This window comes from Malus domestica, chromosome 04, assembly GCF_042453785.1.
Source record: "Malus domestica chromosome 04, GDT2T_hap1".
In the NCBI taxonomy this organism is placed as follows: domain Eukaryota; kingdom Viridiplantae; phylum Streptophyta; class Magnoliopsida; order Rosales; family Rosaceae; genus Malus; species Malus domestica.
Window position 1 is genome coordinate 16248566 of NC_091664.1, and position 19637 is coordinate 16268202.

Here is a 19637-nt window from a genome sequence, read left to right on the forward strand (position 1 = left end):
AAATTATTAAGTATGGTTTTAGCCTCATTTTGTTTTCGATTGACTATTTTAAAAATAGCATTTGTTTAAATCAAATCAACTTATTTGTATCAACATTTTAACGAAAAATATTTAAATTCCGAAAAAAAAGAATGAAAAATCATACAACTTATGCACGTCAACCACACTTAAACCTCTTCCTACACATACCTAGCACGGTCAATCCATTCGTACACACACCAACCACACTTTCACTTCACCTTATTCCTATACACACCAAAAACACTAACACCAAACATATGAAGGAAAATATTTGATACGCTAAGTTCATTAAGCTACATAATACATGCATAACAATTGAATGGCAGAAGCATGCTTGTATGCACTTTAAAACAAAACTTAAACCATAAAATTCAAAGCCTAGTAGTGGTGGTGAACCAAGACTTAACTCTAATCACAAAGAGAGTTGACAAACTTTATACCTTTGAAGTCCATCTTTGCACAAGCAAAGGCTAGTCACCCATGAGAGGACCTTCATTCCTCTCCTTGAGTTGAACTTCATGGCCATCATCTTCACGTAGTTGCCTCCTTGGATTCTTGGATTTGAATGCTCGAAAGATTCTCCAAAGCCCCCAAAGTTGAGGGCCTCTAACTTCTGACACCAAGGAGGATTATAGATGAAAATGAGTGATAGGATTTTTACTGTCTACGCAAATAGGGGCAAAATCACACAAAATACTTACAAGAATACAAGATTATTGTAGTATAGATGCTCATGCAAGGTCGTTCTCCACAAGGACAATTTATGTAAAGACAATTCCTAATTAACTACGTAAGATTAAAAATTTAGAGAAGAGTTTTTGAACTTGAATAATATTAAAAACGTTTTTAATTAAAATTTATCAGTAAATTCTCCCAAAAATAATACGACAAAAGAAAAGATTTTGTTAAATACCAATTTATAAAAGTACTAGGGTTCCATCATCACCTAGCAATTCTATGCATTTTTACCAATTACTTATGATCTACACATGCCACTTTAAAGGTTAGGTTTCCTAATATATATCCTACTTGAAATCTCCAACATAGAACGTATATCTAACATGCAACCTGTCCGGACATTCGGATCAAATATGAACATGAGAGACCATTATGCTTTATGAAAACCTTTTGAAAAACCATGCAACCCTTAAGACGTGGTGTTCATCCTAAGTGAAATTACAATTATTAACCACAAGAAGCCAACATCAATTTAAGGGAACCTTCCGACCAAAATTGCATCAAATTACTTTACTAAAGATCCTAATGGTGATCAATCATTAAGAAAATTAGATAGTTTTAATCATGGTGATTAATAATTCGAAGTATGCATGCAATCAATTATAAGTAATTAAATAAAAAATACATATTCATGCTAAGGCTCAAAACGGATTAGTTACGCATACTCATAATAAAATCAAAGAAAATATCATTAACTAGAAAAAGAATGAAAACACCTTGTAGGTGAAAGGTCTAAAATTCTCCTAAGCTTTGATAAATTCTCTCAATATCGCGTAAAGAACCCAAATGGCTAAAAACCTTATTTATACTACTCCAAATTAAAACTCTCCTAGAAAAAGGTTTTCTAAAAATTAGGAAATAAAATAATAAAAGGATAACTAGGAATTACATTCCCATTATGGATCTCCAGAGCTCCAAAACAAGCCCAAAATGACTCAATTTAAAGATTAGGACCTCCTCTTCAAGTTCCAAGAAGAGCCCAAATCCAAAATCCATCATCTTCCAGTCCAAAAATCACAAATAATCTATGCAGCCCAATCTGCCAGCACTGCGCGCTGGGCATAAATTAATTCGTCATGATCAGTTGCTTTGGGATAAAATTATGAAATTTTGACACAAACTTTTCGACAGATTCACGAACCCACTTTAATTGGAATCACTAAAAAATTCCACTGTTTGATTACTTTATGCTCCAAACAAGTTCGCATGTCCTACATTAAAAACACATAGCAAAGCATCAAAATCTCACCAAAATAATAACCATAATATACCAAGTATAGGGAATAATATAGGATTATTATATTAGCACCCCACAAATTGTTGAATAAACCTCACATACTTAATACACCCCACATTTGCTTTTTCAATTAAAAATTATTTTAATACACCACACTTCCTTCCTCATAATACCCTCACACCCCACATTCTTAATATACACCTTACATTTTCTACATACACCCCACATTTTTTATATACCCCACATTTCTCAAATCTTATAACACTCATTTTTAATTTTGCCGAATGATTTCAAACTATCTGAACGTTAGTTTGCCAAATGATTTCAAATTGAATGATTTGAAAAAATGTTTAGGTTCATTTGAACGTTTTTTAATAACAATAATAATGATTTCAAAGCTTTCGAAACACTGATTTCGTGTTTCATTCATCAAAAATAATTTTTCTCAATCAACATGTTTGTAGTTTCATTGCTTATGGTTTTATTCAACAATGGAGGGTGGGAGGGATTTTTGATAGTTGAAGTAGATAAATAATACGTTAAAAATGATTTGGGGTGTATTTATAAATTTTTTATTATTTTTTAAACCTAATAAGGTCAAAATTGTCATTGCATAGTAGAGTAAATAAGTCATTCATATTAATTTTTAATGTGGGGTGCATTCAACATTTTGTGGGGTGCTAATATAAAAAGCCATAATATATAGTATAAAATCAACTCATCAAATACCTCCAAACTTAGTTTTTTGCTTGTCCTCAAGCAAAACAAATCTAAAAAAAAAAATGAAAAAAAAAGCTGACAAACTTAAAACTTAAAAATGAAACTTAACTAAAACAAAATTTTCACTTTCAAGTTTCAATCCATAGAAAATGTTAAAAATCAGAACATCTTTTCAAAAGTTTCAACCAATCCCACCACATGATCTAAGCCATTTATAACCACTTAGAAAAGAATTCATAAACTTTATTCGACGTAAAGTGAACCATCATAGTTAAGGAGACTCGACCAAAACTCTTACCTCTCATCCATTTTATTTATACTTCACACTTTTTTTTTTCATTTTTCTTTTCAATTGTTTTTTCTCTTTTTTTTTTTTTTTCATATAACTTTCTTTTCTTTCAGTAACAGTAGTGGTCGTGCAACGTCGGTTCCCTTAAGCTTTCAATCCAACCCATGTAGCGAGCTTTAGATCAATGACTCCCAAACCACTAGGGCTTTAGGCCACTAGGAGTAGAACCCCCCTAAGGACTTATTAACTTGAGCTGAAAAACTACGAAATCAATTAACCACCCTGCCCCATGCCAAGACTCCACTATTTGACTCGAGAATCATTGCTGATTAGGTAGGACTAGCCCGGTTACTAGGCAAAGCCTCGGGTGGAGAAATTATTACATTGGATGCTCTGCATCCAATTGCCTCGAGCCTAGAGCCAACGGCTCTCTTCTTTTCATCAAACCCAGAGCCGAACGGCTCTTTTGCTCTTATTTTCAAACAACCCTCACAGAGACCCTTAGGATTCCCGATATAACATCACATGTCCCTATGCCTTCAATCAGTCACTCTATGGAATATGAGAAGTAGCCCTCATTTCTCTAACTCAAACCCAGCGCCCATCCTTACAACCCACCCATTCATTCATCTCCCTAATCTCAGCATCCTTTCTGCAACAGAGAACCCAACCATGGTGGAAATCTAAAAGACTGAAATGCTCAAGGTAAAACCATCCTCAAATCGTTTGGTTTTATTTTCAGATTTATTTGTTTAGATAAATGTAACAAGATCTAACGCATGCATGTGGTTTTATCGGTGTAAGGACCCCTAATCGTTGCAAATCCGAGACAAACAACAAGCAATCTCAGCCGCTACACCTCAGGTACATAAAATTGGACTCCCTTTCGTTTAATCATCTATTATACACAATCTGCTCTTGTTCACAATGCATGTGGTTGATCCGTTGATCTTCATACTACACACCCCACAGGGTTAAAATACTCTCAAAGTGTAGAGTTGTTTTTGTAGGAAAAAAAAAATACATCTTGGTGGTCTGCACATCTCAGCATGGAACAAAAGAAAAGATCTATTCTTGGAGATCACAGATCCGAACAAACAGCAGGTATAAAACCATTGTAATTTCAAGCATATAGACTGACTGCAAAACATAGCTATCTTCATCCTCTATCTGCGCATATCTCAGCATTGTTTCTAATTTTTGTGCAGGACACTTGAATCCGATGTATAGCCGAGAGAAAGGAAATGTTGAAGTTGCAGATCCAAAGGCAAACAAATTATCAACTGGCACATCGTCGGATTTTGAAAGGTATACACTCATATATGCTGGGATTTTTTTCTGGATATGTAAACTTTTGTGAATGAATATAGAATGCATGTATCATCCATCTCTAAGAACACCCTCAAACTTAATAGAATGAAAAATGTGGGAGTAACCAGAATAAAAATTTGAATCTGGTAACTGTAAGCTGATGATGACTCTGAACTGAAAACACTGGCTCCCAATAAAATGAATTAATCCCTGAATCAGAACTGAGAGCATACATGTGGACTATGTGAACTGGAACCGTGTAGATGACACATGAAGAACCCATCCCAGACTTAAGTGATGATATAATTTTCAACTCTTGGATGCATGAATGATAGGCCTACTGAAAAAATCATGTCTCCTGAATAACTAATGAATTTGGTTGTTCTGTTTTTGTTGTGCAGGGAACCCACATTCTGGAAGCTTGACAAAAGCAAACCAAATGAAGATGAGTCCGGTCATCACAGATCCCTACGGCAACTGCAACGGACGAATCATGGCAAAAGCTTCCACGAACCCCAGATATGTGCATCTGGGAGGTAAAATTTTGAATCCCTGCAAGTGTAATTGTTGTAGATCTAGTAATAAAAGCTGTACTCAGTTCTGTAGTGTATGGATATGTGATTTAACTATGCTCCTCATCCATGCATCGCATAACTGAGCGGCAGAACAAAACTCAAAAACAAAAATAAAAACTAACAAACTAGAAACTAACAAAACTAACTAAGACACAAAAATTTCACCTTCAAGTTGCAATCCATAGAAAACATTAAAAATTAGAACATCTTTTCAAAAGTTCCAACTAATCCCACCACAGAGTCTAAGTCATTTACAACCAATTAGAAATAATTTATGAACTTCCCTTGGTGTAAAGTGAACCAACATAGTTAAGGAAACTCGACTAAAATCCCTACCTTTCGTCCTCTTTATTTAATACTTCATATATACTAAATTGAAACATACTTTTTTCTCTCTTATATTCATTTTTTTTTTTTTTTTTTTTTTTTTCCAGTAACGGTGGTAATTGTGCAATGTCAGTTCACTTAAGCTTTCTATCCAACCCATATAACGAGCTTTAGGTCAATAACTCCCAAACCACAAAGGCTTTAGGGCACTAAGTGTAGAACATCCCTAATGACTTGCTAACTCAAACTAAAAAGGCTATGAAACCAACTAACCACTCTTCCCCATGCCAAGACTCTACCGTTTGACGTGAAAATTACTGCTGATTAGGCAGGATTGGCCTAATTACTAGGCAAAGATTCGGGTGGAACAATTATTACTTTATAACACATACTAACTTTATTTTATATATAACAAAAATAATAAAATACACTTAGAAAAAAGTAAGTGTTTCAATCTCTCCCCACAAACCGTGTTGGTGTGAATGTGCAAATTTTCAAAGTATAACCCATGAATTAGTGTCTAAGCAATGATAAATAGAAAAGACTATTGTGGGATTCATCTTCACCATGTCCATTTGTTCTAAAATTTAAAATAATCTATGGATTTTAACTTAAAAACGAAAATTTTTAACTTACAAAAAAAAAATCTAAAATTTCTGATTTCCCACCCCCAAACTTAAATCACACATTGTCCTTAAGGTGTGGAAAATAAAAGAAAAATAAAAACATAAAATGACTATTCCCTAGAACGACAAATTAAAAAAAAAAACATTGAGCAAAGACAAACAAAATAAACTAGGGAAAGAAAAAGAAAAGAAAGGAAAATAGGGATTGGACACACCTGGAATGGTTCGAACGCATGATCTTGGGAAACAGAGGCGCTGGCAAAATTGAAAAATAAAGCACAAAAAATGCATAGCTCCGGGGGATCGAACTCATGAAGGCAGGACACAGAACCCTCAGGGGTTAAACCACACGTGTGAATAAACTCACATGCTCATCCATTTCTGATTTCAGCCGATGAGCTTTTCTCCCCTTTTTCTCTCTAACCTCGAGCCCAGAGCCATGAGAGCTCTTAAACCCTAGCCTCCATATTTCTCCAAAGATGAGATATCTCTCTAACTCCCCCACTCTCTCACTCATTTACAACTCAACAAAGAGGTTCATGGAGTTCATCATGCTTGCAAAAAGAGTTGCAGGCCCCATTTTCGTCCGATCTAAAAGTCGAAAGACGCAAAGGTAAAACTGTCCACCAAACTTGTTTGTTTTAGTTTCGATTTGTGCATTGCAGTAAAATAAACCAAAACTAACACATGCATGTGGTCTTTATCTGTGCAAGGAAACTCGAGTGACAAAGAGAACTCAAGCACTGATTTGTGGTAGAGTCCGCGATTTTCAAATCCAAAAGGAAGGTAAATAACCAACAGCCCCCAAACTTATTCTGTTGTGTCTTGATCTAAATCTGTGAAAGATAGTCCTTGGATATATGTGTTTGGGTTAAAACTGGAACTTTGGGCTCAAAAGGAAGTCAGCCCAGAAGAAAGTCTAGAAGGAAGGAAGCCCAAAGCTCAGCCGAGGCCCAGTTTTCCCAACTAAGTGCAGATCATTTGAGCCACTTGCTCACCTACCTAGAAGTCAAGTGGTATAGACTAGCCAGCTAATCAGCCCAAAAGTACTTTACAATGGCAGTACAAGTAAAAAACTGATGAGTCACTACCCTTCAGCCGCATTCGGGCAAGATCGATGCTGCAGGCAGCCAAGCCAAATCATCTATAAAAAGGGAAAGAGAAATCAGAGATAAGGACACTCAATCAAACAAACAAATACACAAACTCTGTTCAAGCCAGATTTGCATACGAAGCTGTAGTCAGCATCAAGCCTTCATCCTTTTCAGGATCAACCCTCACCAAAAGCCTTCGTAAAAGCTCTACTACCTTGTCTGAATCTTGTTGTAGTATTGATTCCCTCCTGTAAACTCATCTCCCAATCTCCCTTTCTAGCACTCAAACCCTTCGTAAATCACAAAGAGAGGAAGTTGCAAGACGATCAGCCTTGCCCGACCCTCTTTCTTGTTGTAGACATCGAAATTTCGGTGAAATAAGTATTGACAATTGTATTAAAATTACAACCCCCATTTATTTCACCTACAACACATACTCATCCCATCTACAAAATCCACTTACTTCACCAAACAAATGGATGGTGGTGATTCATTCTCAAAGCCTATAAATAGGCTTCTCCATCAAGCAATAATGGGGATTTTACATACACTTTCTCTACTCCTAAAATTGGAAGAGAATTCACACCACACCAAAGCCTTGAAACCTCAAAACTCTAAAGCTCTCAAGCAAATCCCGAAGAATCAAGAAAGCCATCTTCGTTTTTCGTCAAAGTCCTCCTTCAAGACCAAGCCCCAACGGCCTTTGAAGAAACTTCCACTAATTCAAGATCAAGCCCTGACGACCCTTGAAGAAAGTGTTCATCATTCATCATCTGTTCATCATAAAGATCAAGCCCCGATGACCCTTTGGATCAACAACTTCAACAAATCTACCCATTACAAAGATACAATCAGAGGCTAAATTTGTAGAAGAGATTGTAACCCCTAAATCATTAATACAAATATTATTTTGTACACGTGTTCTTGTCTCGTTCATCGTAGGAATTCCTGTGTTTACAAATTTGGCACGCCCGGTAGGACCTTTCTCTACCTCTCATCTCTATCTTTGAATCCGCAAAAAGCACAAATGGCATCAAAGAAGGCTCAAGTTGTTCTCACAACCAATGCAAGGAACAAGAGTGTCATCACCGTAGGTGGTATCACTTCAGGCGTCACAACTCGAAGCAAGGCAAGAGCTCTTTCTGCCATATCTTTTACCCCTACATTAACTCCGTCGAAGGAACAAGAGCAACTGAGGCACGAACTTGTGATCACCCTGGCCTCGCTAAGGGCGCCAAGGGAGGAAAGCCCAAGGAAGTACTTTGATTCTATGCTTTCCGATGCTGACTTAAGCGGCAGCTCAGCCATGCAAGTCATGACCACTGGAGCGACTTCAATCGATGAGCAGCTGACTCATATGAATGAAGCGATCGCAAGGCTAACATGAATTATGGAAGAAAAAGACTCACAAATCGCTACACTCGTTAACCAATTAGAGGCGCAGCAAGATGATAAACCCGACCTAAAGGGTAATCCATTAAAAAAAGAAGTTGGTGAAGAAGATGAGCCTCTGGTGGAGAAAGCCGATGTGAAGCCGGAGCCGGACCAAGCAGTAGCACTCATGTGATCTCTCTCTATCCAGCAGTTGTAGGAGATGATTGCCAGCACCATTAAGGCGCAGTACGAAAGAAGTTCACATGACTGAGTACTATACTTAAAACCTTACTAAAAAAAGATTGATGCTATGAAGATGCCGATAGGTCATCAACTGCTAAAGTTCATGCAGTTCGATGGAAAGGGAAACCCGAAGCAACACGTTGCCCATTTCATTAAGACCTGCAATAACGCGGGGACAGAAGGAGATTACCTCGCTAAGCAGTTTGTACGCTTATTGAAAGGAAATGCCTTTGAGTGGTACACGGACCTAGAGCCTGAGTCAATCAACAGCTGGGAGCAATTGGAAAAAGAATTCCTCAACCGCTTCTACAGCATCCGTCGCATTGTGAGCATGCTAGAGCTGATGAACACGAAGCAATGGAGGGATGAGCCAGTCATGGACTACATCAACCGATAGTGTAATCTAAGCCTCGACTGTAAGGACAGGCTCTCGGAGATCTCTTCAATCGAGATGTGCGTCCAAGGCATGCAATGGGGGTTACACTATATCCTTCAAGGCATCAAACCACGGACCTTTGAAGAGTTAGCCACCCGTGCCCACGACATGGAGCTAAGCATTGCTCACCATGAAAAAAAAGAGCCAATCACCAACTTCAAGAAGGACAAGGTGTTTGCCCCAAATGTAGATAAAACTGGGAAGAAGCCCACCAAGGAAGCTTTCACTGTCAACGCTGTGCCTGTCAAGACCTCTTCCGTGCCTATCAAGATCTCATCCAAAACCAAAGCAAAGGAGATAAAGAGAGGTAAGTTTCCTTCCACCCAAGACAGGTACAAAAGTACCTTGATGGAATTGGAGTAGAATGCGTACCCTTTTCCTGACTCAAACATGGATGCAATGTTAAATGACTTGCTGGAAAAGAAGGTGATTGAGTTACCAGAATGCAAGTGCCCTGAAGAAATCAATCGCATGAATGATCATAGGTACTGCAAGTACCATCGTATTGTGAGCCATTCTGTTGGCAAGTGCTTCGTCCTCAAAGAACTCATTATGAAGCTAGCTCAACAAGGGAAAATCGAGCTCGACCTCGAAGACATGGTGGCAACACATACTACTACAATTGCATTTGGATCATTCAATCTCGTGCCTCTCTAAGTGACACCTGACCATTCTTATCAATGCTCAAGTCGCACGATACCTTCTACGCAACCATCGCTGGGGGCAAACGAACAAGATGCACATATCGATGATGAAGAAGGATGGACATTGGTGACCTACAAAAAAACAAGGAAACCAAAACCACAAGCCACGAGACCAAATGTGGAACAAGGTATGCTGGGGAATCTATGGAGAAAGAGCCACGCATGCCTATTTCCTTGCACGAATACTTCCCGGAAGACTTCTTCTAATAGTGCACTATCGCTACTTGTCACATGGTCGAAGTAGAAATGGAAGAGCCTTCAAAAGGAAAATCCATAGCAATTGAGGGAAAAATTGTCCTCACACCCAAAGAAGGCCTGCCGATACATTTTAGCATCGAATAAGTGCTACGATTACCAAAGAAGATGCAAAGAGCACTGGCAGCAGTCTTGGCAAGTCCTGACGATCACGAAGTGCAAGAAAGCAAGAACGAAGGCTTGAAGCTTTGGCCACATGAATGTGCCACATGCTATGTCGTCGATGACGTAATCCACTTCACCAACGAAGACTTGCTGCTAGAATCCATGCCACACAACCGTCATCTCTTCGTCTCTGGGTACATAAGGGAGCACAACGTCAACCGCATGCTTGTGGATGGTGAACCAGCCATAAACATTATGCCAAAGTCAACAATGACTACAATCGGCATTAAGGCGGATGAACTATCCCTAAGTCGTCTACTAATCCAAGGTTTTAATCAAGGAGGACAAAGAGCGATGGGCATGATCCTAGTGGAGATGACTATTGGTGAACTCAAGTCAAGTACAATATTCCACGTGATTGATGCAAGAACTTCCTACGGCTTGCTCTTAGGAAGACCTTGGTTCCATGCGAATGGAGTAGTATCGTCCACCCTTCACCAATGCTTAAAATTCTACCGAGAATGAGTGAAGGCGATCTATGGCGACATGAAACCATTCATCGAAGCTGAATCACATTTCACAGACGCCAAGTTCTAAATGGATGAAGACATCGTGCCCGAAACTCTTCTAAAAGAGATTAAATCCACGGGCAAAGCAACACCTAAAAAGAAAGAGTGGCAAGCTATGCCCAAGAAGCAAGAAGAAGAAGCTTTGCCGTCTTCAAGCAAGAACGATGATAAGCTTGATAAACTTGCAACAACCAAAGGAAGCAGGACGCCCTCAAATGGACCAAACAAACCCGTCTTCCGATACATCCCGATGTCGAGAAGAAAGAATGGTCAATCTCTGTTCGAAACTGGAGCAAGCAAAACTGATGCACAGCGGGACATGGATAATGTAAAGTTGCTCAAGACGAATGCAGTTTTACCTCTGACATAGCTAAGCGACGCTAAGGTTGCAAGGCTACCACAAGGCTTCATAAAAGCTCTACCAAAGGGGGTGGAACCAAGCTTTCTCCTAACCAAGAGGACCGAAGAAGGTTTTGATCCAAATGCCTACAAACTCATGTCGAAAGCTGGGTATGACTTCGCTTCTTCTTCGAATCCTGGAAAGAAGGTTTCAAACACCATCAACAATAAAGAATGTGACCTCACCGAGACTCAAAAGAAGTTGAAGAAGCATGGTTACAGAGTTAACAACAACAATGCTGGACTTGGCTTTGCACCAAATGTACTCGTGAAGATTTCAAGCAAAGCGAAAAATGCTAGCACTCAACACATCAGCGTGAGCATTTAACAAGATTAAGAGGAGCCTAAATTTACCCCTCGAACGTCAGTCTTCGATAGGATGAATCGTTTAAGACCCGGAACATCAGCACTTGATCACATCCGTGGTTAAAACCGAACCTCCGTCTTCAAGAAGCTTAATAGGCCAACATCCCAAAGCTCTGTTTTTAAAAGGTTATCAAAACCTAAGAAGCAAAGCAACACGGCTAGCTCTCCTTCTTGTCAGTCAGCTTTGGAAAGACTTGAAAACGACAGGAAGTTTTCTGAAAATAAGGAGACAACGTCAAAGGAAGAAAAGCTCGACAGGCTAGCAGAAAAAGGTGTAAGAAGGCGCACCATCATCCACACTGGACAATCTTCATGCCAACAAGCCCAAGATGACGACACTGAAAAGGAAGTCCAAGATGTCTTCCATATCACGATCCAAGAAGGCAAAGAAGACGAGATCCCCAAAGAAGATGTCATTGCTGCACCACCACAACTTGAGGATGGGGGGCAAGCCACGGTTGACGATCTCAAGGAGCTCAACTTAGGCATAAAAGAGGAGCAGAAACCTATCTTCGTAAGTGCGTTGCTAAGTACGGACGAGATAGAGGAGTACTACCAACTGCTATCAGAGTACGAAGACGTCTTTGCTTGGACCTACAAGGAAATGCCTGGCCTTGACCCTGTCATCTCTGTGCATCATCTTGCAGTCAAGCCTGGAACGTGACCGATAAAGCAAACTCAAAGGCGCTATCGATCCGAGCTCATTCCACAAATCGAGGCAGAGATTGACAAGCTAATTGAAGCAGGCTTCATTCGAGAGGTGCAATACCCCAAGTGGATCTCCAACATTGTCATCATCCTTAAGAAATCTGGACAAATAGGTGTTTGCGTAGACTTCCGGGACCTTAAAGACGCTTGCCCGTAGGACGACTTCCTTTTGCCAATCATCGAAATCATGGTGGAAGCAACCATTGGCCACGAGGCACTGTCATTCATGGACGGCTCTTCTGGATACAATCAAATTTATATGGCTCTCGAAGACGAGGAACTAACAGCATTCCGCACTCCAAAAGGTATCTACTGTTACAAGGTGATGCCATTTGGTCTAAAGAACGCTGGAGCTACATATCAACGCGCAATGCAGAAGATCTTTAATGACATGCTGCACAAAAATGTAGAATGTTATGTGACGATGTGATGGTCAAAACAAAGAAAAGATCAGATCACTTGAAGGATTTACGAGTAATGTTTGAAAGACTGCGAAAATACAACCTTAAGATGAACCCGTTAAAATGTGCATTTGGCGTCACCTCTGAAAAGTTCCTTGGCTTCATTGTCAAACACTGTGGTATTGAAGTGGACCAATAAAAAATCAAGGCCATTCAAAGCATGCCTGAGCCAAGAAACCTGCACGAGATGAAACGTCTACAAGGATGGCTAGCCTTCATCAGACGTTTCATTTCCAACCTTGTAGGGCGTTGTCAACCGTTCAGCTGACTCATGAAGAAGGATGTTCCATTTGTATGGGACGAAGCATGCCACAATGCTTTTGAAAGCATAAAAAAGTATTTGTCAAGTCCACCTGTCTTGGGGGCACCTGTGCCCGGGAAACCACTCATATTATATATTGCCGCTCAAGAAAGTTCAGTTGGAGCACTCTTGGTGCAAGAGAATGAATCCCAGAAAGAAGAAGCAATTTACTACCTCAGTCAAACTCTCACCGGCGCTGAGTTGAACTACTCTCCAATAGAAAAGATGTGCCTTGCCTTGGTGTTTTCCATCTAGAAACTCAGACATTACATGCATGCTTACACCATCCACTTAGTTATTAAAGCTGACCCTGTCAAATACGTCATGTCCAAACCAGTTTTGACAGGGCGACTAGCTAAATGGGCGTTGCTTCTTAACCAGTATGAGATCATCTACGTCCCAGCTAAAGTCGTCAAAGGACAAGCGCTAGCAGACTTTCTTGCTGATCACCTAATCTCAGCTGATTGGAAAATCTCAGACGGTTTGCCTGACGAGGAGGTGTTTTACATCAACATCTTCCCGACATGGACGATGTTCTTCGACGGATCTGCACGAGCAGACGGAGCAAGGGCAGACGTAGTATTTATGTTGCCACAAAGGCAAATACTACCTTATTCCTTCCAACTAAGCAAATTATGCTCCAACAATGTCGCTGAGTACCAAGCACTGATCATCGGGCTCCAAATGACGATCAACATGGAAATCACAACCCTTGAGGTATATGGCGACTCCAAGCTCATAATCAATCAACTCTTAACTGAATATGAGGTGAGGAAAGATGATCTCGTCCCATACTTCCGACTGGCAACTCAGCTACTACAAAAGTTCTAGGCCGTGACACTAGAACATGTGCCAAGAAAAGAAAATCAAATGGCAGACGCTTTCACCAACCTAGCCTCAAATATGTCACTAGGAGAAGACGAAGCTGTAGACGTGCCAGTTTGCCAAAAATGGGTGATCCCGCTAGTTTCTGAAATGATACTGGATGATACAAACGTCATCTCAGTACTTCCAGTCAACGCAGAAGAGTGGAGACAACCATTGATCGACTACTTGGAGCACGGAAAGCTCCCAGATGATCCTAGACATCGCTCTGAAATACGTCGACGAGCACCCCGCTTCCTTTACTACAAAGAAATACGCTACCGACGCTCTTTTAAAGGAATACTTCTGAGATGTCTAGGTAAGGAAGAAGCCAATCAAGCCATGGAAGAAGCACACTCAAGTGTATGTGGGGCACATCAGTCTGGAGCAAAGCTACATTTCCAGCTCAAAATGATGGGTTACTACTGGCCAAGCATGGTGAAAGATTGCCTGGATCATGCCAAAAGGTGCCAAGCTTGCCAATTCCACGCCAACTTCATACATCAACCACCTAAACCACTACACCCTACAATTGCTTCGTGGCCATTCGATGCATGGGGATTGGATGTTGTAGGACCGATCACACCAAAGTCATCTGCAGGAGAAGCCTACATCTTAGCTGCAATAGATTACTTTTCCAAGTGGGCTGAAGCCGTACCCCAACTGTTGTACGTTTCATCAAGGAGCATATCATCTACCGATATGGTGTGCCTCGCAACATTATGGAAAATAGTTCTCCAACCGACTCGTGGACAAGCTCTGTGAGAAATACAAGTTCAAGTAGCACAAGTCTTCCATGTATCATGCTTCGGCCAACGGTCTTGCATAAGCATTCAACAAAACATTGTGCAACCTCATGAAGAAGGTGGTCGGCTGAAGAAAGAGAGACTAGCATGAAAAATAAGCAAAGCACTTTGGGCATATAGGACAACACATAGGACTCCTACCTAAGCTACGCCCTATTCTCTTGTATATGGCGTAGAAGCTGTTCTACCACTCAAAAGTCAAATCCCCTCACTAAGAATGGCTATACAAGAAGGCTTGACTGATGAAGAGAATGCAAAGTTACGCCTTCAAGAGTTGGAAGCACTCGACGAAAGAAGGCTTGAAGCTCAACAACACTTGGAATGCTACAAAGCACGGCTATCTAAGGCATTCAACAAGAAGGTCCGCCTAAAGTTTTTTCCAAATTGGAGATCTCGTCCTCGCATTGCGTAAGCCCATCATCACAACAAACAAGACAAAAAGCAAGTTCACATCAAAGTGGGATGGACCATATGTAATACAAGAGGTCTACACCAACGGCGCCTACTTAATCATGGCAGAAGACGGCTTAAAGATCGGCCCCATCAATGGCAGATTCTTGAAGTGCTACTACCCCTAAAAGGCGACAACCAACCTTCCTGGCCCGTAAGAGCATAAACTGTGTACGGCAAAATCATCATCAAAATCACTGTTAAAAATTCATCGCTCATTTGAACTACGTTATGACTTGATCCCTCATCAACAGAGGGTACGTAGACAGCTTGAAACGTCAAAACTTCAAGAACAGTCACATTAAAAAAAAAGGGCTTTATTAAAGTATCATTGATGAGATCAATTTTATTACAAATTTATTTGCAATTTTCTTTGTACAAAATTAAATTACAGTCTCTTTGAAAAAAAAAGAAAAGAGAAACAAATATATATATGGACCCCAAAGCAACACCAGGCCTAATCTGTGGCAAGCCCATAAAAAAAGCCGTCCTGGTCCAAAAAATACCTAAGGCAACCCACTCAGCAGCCTTGTTGATATCAACATCGTCAAAAACAACAATTGGGTCTTCTCCCTCCAAATCCAGGCCATAGCCCACGCTAGGCCATGTCCCTAAAAAAACACAGGCTTCAATCATTCTGCTAGGTCTAGTTGGATCTCCCATCACGCCACAATCTAACAGATCTTGCACCGCAGCCATCTTCTTCGTATGCTCATCCTCTCACCTTCTCCGAGATCTTTCTTTAACGTCGTAAGAAAAACAGCCGCAGCAGCTCAACGCCCTGTAGCAACCTTCTTCCTTATCTGCAAGCGCCTTCGATGTCCATTGCTACGAACAGTGGTGACTCGTCCCCTTCGAAGTTACTCTTCTTCTTCGCTGATTCGTTTCAGCCTAAGCCTTGCAGAACACAACCATGGCAGCAAGCATAGCAAGTAGTAGTGGTCAGTGCACAGTCAACGGCAGCACAACCTCTATCTTCTTCCTCTTCATGCCTGTCGAATAATTATTTGCAAGCACATGCAACACTCTATTCTCGCGCTTGAGTTGTCTGATCTCTTGACTAAGAGCTGCCACCTCGGCTGTCAATGATTCAACTTGGCGAGCCCGAGCAAGTAAGCGTTGGCCCATGTTGGAAACAGAGTTCGCACACTAGACACTAAGAGCCTGAGAATCTTGAACAGCTACCTCATCGGACCGTCATGAAAGTATCCTATTATCTCTAGAAGTGATGAGGTTTCTAGCTACAACCGTAGCCGTTGTTGCATCCCTCATCACAGAGTCTTCAACTGTAAGAGGGCCATTAGAAGAAAAAAAGGACAGGCGCCATATATAACCCTGACGCGGCGCACTTGTATCACTCCCGAGACTCAAATCTAAGTAAATGTTAGACAGGTTAGCCATTTTCAAAAAATGTTAAAAGAAAAAGGTTGGATAGAGTAAAAGCTTAGAAATACACCAGAAAGGATTTTCAAGGGCGGGCAATCTTCAAAATGTGCATGTTGAAAACGATTGACACCTCTTTAAAAGGAAAGGCAACACAACCACTTGTTCAAAAAATCGAAGAAACACCACTCTTCGAATTTCAAAACCCAGATTTTCCTGCGTAAAGTCTGTCAACACTTTTCAGACGCAATCTCAGATTTCGGCTATCATGTGCAACTTTGTCAGAGATCACTGACAAAGTTAAAAACGCGTGAAGTCCATTATTCCCACTACCACACTTTTGGCTGACAAGCGTGGGTGACAAGGCCACATCCACACTGCCACTTGCTATTAGGAAATCACCATATAATTCGACCTCCATCCTCTATAGCAAGGCACACATCCAAAACGCCTGACTCTTCTTCCTTGTCGAATGCTTCTGCAACTAAAACCTCTCAACATACCCAGTTTTCTTCCTCCCTAGAAACACCTCTTCAACCAAGCCACACTAGAGCAAAGGTATCACATATCATTGAAGGAAAAAATTTGTCCTAGCTAAGAACAAGTATGAACATTTGAATACACATGCAAGCTATTAACACTTTAAAGTAGGCATGCATTAAAAAACAATTCATAAAACCCATGACTTTCAAAGCCTAGTATATGGTGAACCAAAATAAACTCTTTAACAACATTAAAGAGAAGTAAAGATTTAGAGTTTCTTTACCCTTGAAGCTCATCCTTGTTTACACAAGGGATTCACCCAAGTGGAGGGCCTTCAAGTCACCTCCAAGCTCCTTGAATCCTCCTTGTGTTTTCCTCCCTTTAGTGCTCCTTTGAAGATTTGAGGAAATAAGGATTTGTTCTCCAAAACACCAAAAGCTTGATGTCTCTAAGTCTCTTCACCAAGGATGTATCTTGTGAAGATGATATGGATGACTTAGGGAAGAAGAGATTGCTAGATGTCCCTCCCCTTAGTGGCCGGCCTCTTAGAGAAAAATGAGAGAAAATGTTTCACCCAATTTCAACAAGAAAACCCTAATGAGAAAATTGCTATAAAGTTGCTTTTATAACATTTTCTTTGGTGAGTGGCAAACTTGTAATTAAGCAAACTTGCCCATTCACCCAAATGGCCGGCCTCTCCTTGTTATTGGGCTAATTTGCCCATTTTGTTTTTGTTGTCATACAACTTAAACATAATGGGCCTTTTGGACCAAAACGCTTTTGGGCCCCGAAACCCAAAACCAACATATAAGCCCAATACGAACCTTTCATAAAATTAATTAACTAATTAATTAATCTTGACCATTCTTCAATTAAACCATTTAATTGCTTATCCATTTCATATAATTTATTCACATACATCCTTAATCGGTGTACGATCCATTAGGTTCCAATTAGCGAGGTAGTAGGCGATGTTACTCTTAACTATCGATTGTGAATTGAAACCACATTTCAATTCTCCCTTTAATGATTAGTGTTACCTAATCATTTGGGCTTCCACAAACCATGAGTGACACCTAGCAGTATGTCATGGTTACCCAAGCTAAGTAGAATTGGTTGGAAAACCTATCCAGTTACAACTACAATGCAATACGGTCCTTCTCTAATACAATACTCTTAATCACATTGTTTAAGTGATAGTTTGTTTCATGTCTACTATCCAATGTGATACTTTCCTATATGATTCCCTTGAATATGATTTGGAACAAACTTCCTAAGTCATATTCATTTGCTTTGGCCAAAGACTTTAGAATCATATCTTAGAGTATTCTCCCTCCACCATGGAAGGTTAGAGATCCCTTGTTGTGCATTCATATGCCTACATGACTAGATAGCTTGACCCCAACAATGCCGTGGACACTCCAAAGGAATGCCTAACCATTAGACATCTATGATGCCTCAGGTCAAAGGACTACTTTGCATATTGCAACCTTAGAGTTCATACATGACATGTATGTTCGAACTCTCTTTTGATCGTAGTTCAGTGTACTCGAGTACTCTTTCGAGCACCTATGTGTTTGTCTTAGTGTCCAACACCAAATGACTTGAGACTAGTTATACTCACGATTGAGTCAACATAACACATACTAGCCTTAACGGATTGTCAATGCCCAATTAGCAATCTTATGGCTAGGAACGTTTTAGGAATGAACATAAGAGAAAGGTCTCGATAATCTAACTCATTAGATCACTTATCTCTTAGAACAAATACATTCCTTGGATTCCCTTATTTCTTAAACACATGATACAATAAATAGTGATTAACAATAAGATTTGCCCTCCATTAAACATATAAAAGTTTAACACAATAAGTATTCCAAAAAGCTATTACATCAAATGAGTGGCTTTGTGGGCATACTTCCAACAATCTCCCACTTGCACTCAAAGCCACCTTCCCATGTATCTAATACCCATCTTTTCCATATGACGGTCAAGCTGGATCTGAGACATTGGCTTTGTCAGTGGATCTGCTACGTTATCGGCTGAAGTAACTTTGAAGATGTTGACTTTCCTCTCGGCAGCATATCTTCTAATGATATTAAAGCGTCTGTCAAAATGCTTGTTCTTTTGAGGTGCCCTGGGTTCCTTGGCTTGAGCTATCGCCCCACTATTATCACAGTACAAAGTTACTGGTGATGTAATGGTTGGAACCACCCCAAGTTCAGTGATGAACTTCTTCATCCAGAACGCTTCTTTGCCGGCTTCAGCTGCAGCGACATATTCAACCTCTGTCGTGGAATCAGCAATTACACTTTGCTTCTTGCTTTTCCAACTGACAGCCCCACCATTCAGAGTGAATACATATCCGGAGTTGGAACTTCTATCATCGACGTCAGATTGGAAATCTGCGTCTGTATAGCCTTCCACTCGCAACTCTGATGCTCCTCCATACACGAGGAACATGTCCTTAGTTCTTCTTAAGTACTTAAGGACCGTCTTGACAGCTCCCCAGTGTTCTGATCCTGGGTTAGATTGATATCGACTAGTAATGCTCACAGCATATGCAATATCTGGCCTTGTGCATATCATGGCATATATGAGACTTCATATGGCTGAAGCATAAGGAATACAACTCATTTGCCGTATCTCTTCAGGAGTTTTAGGTTCCATGGATTTAGAAAGGTGAATTCCATGTCCAACAGGAAGAAAACCTTTCTTAGATTGTTCCATCTGGAACCTACTTAGCATCTTATCAATGTACATAGATTGGGATAATCCAATTAATTTTATGG

At 40.2% G+C, this 19637-nt stretch overlaps 1 protein-coding gene across 1 annotated transcript in view; it reads left to right on the forward strand.

The window, feature by feature from the left end:
• Nucleotides 1-3636: 3636 nt before the first annotated feature.
• LOC139195156 (uncharacterized) overlaps nucleotides 3637-19637 on the forward strand; it is a 44014-nt gene continuing 28013 nt past the window's right edge. Inside the window, exons 1-5 of the mRNA XM_070820334.1 lie at nucleotides 3637-3710; nucleotides 3810-3869; nucleotides 4016-4109; nucleotides 4214-4313; nucleotides 4718-4852. Coding sequence (XP_070676435.1) covers nucleotides 4055-4109; nucleotides 4214-4313; nucleotides 4718-4852 — 290 coding nt within the window. The 5' untranslated portion in view covers nucleotides 3637-3710; nucleotides 3810-3869; nucleotides 4016-4054. The remainder of the gene's footprint in view (nucleotides 3711-3809; nucleotides 3870-4015; nucleotides 4110-4213; nucleotides 4314-4717; nucleotides 4853-19637) is intronic.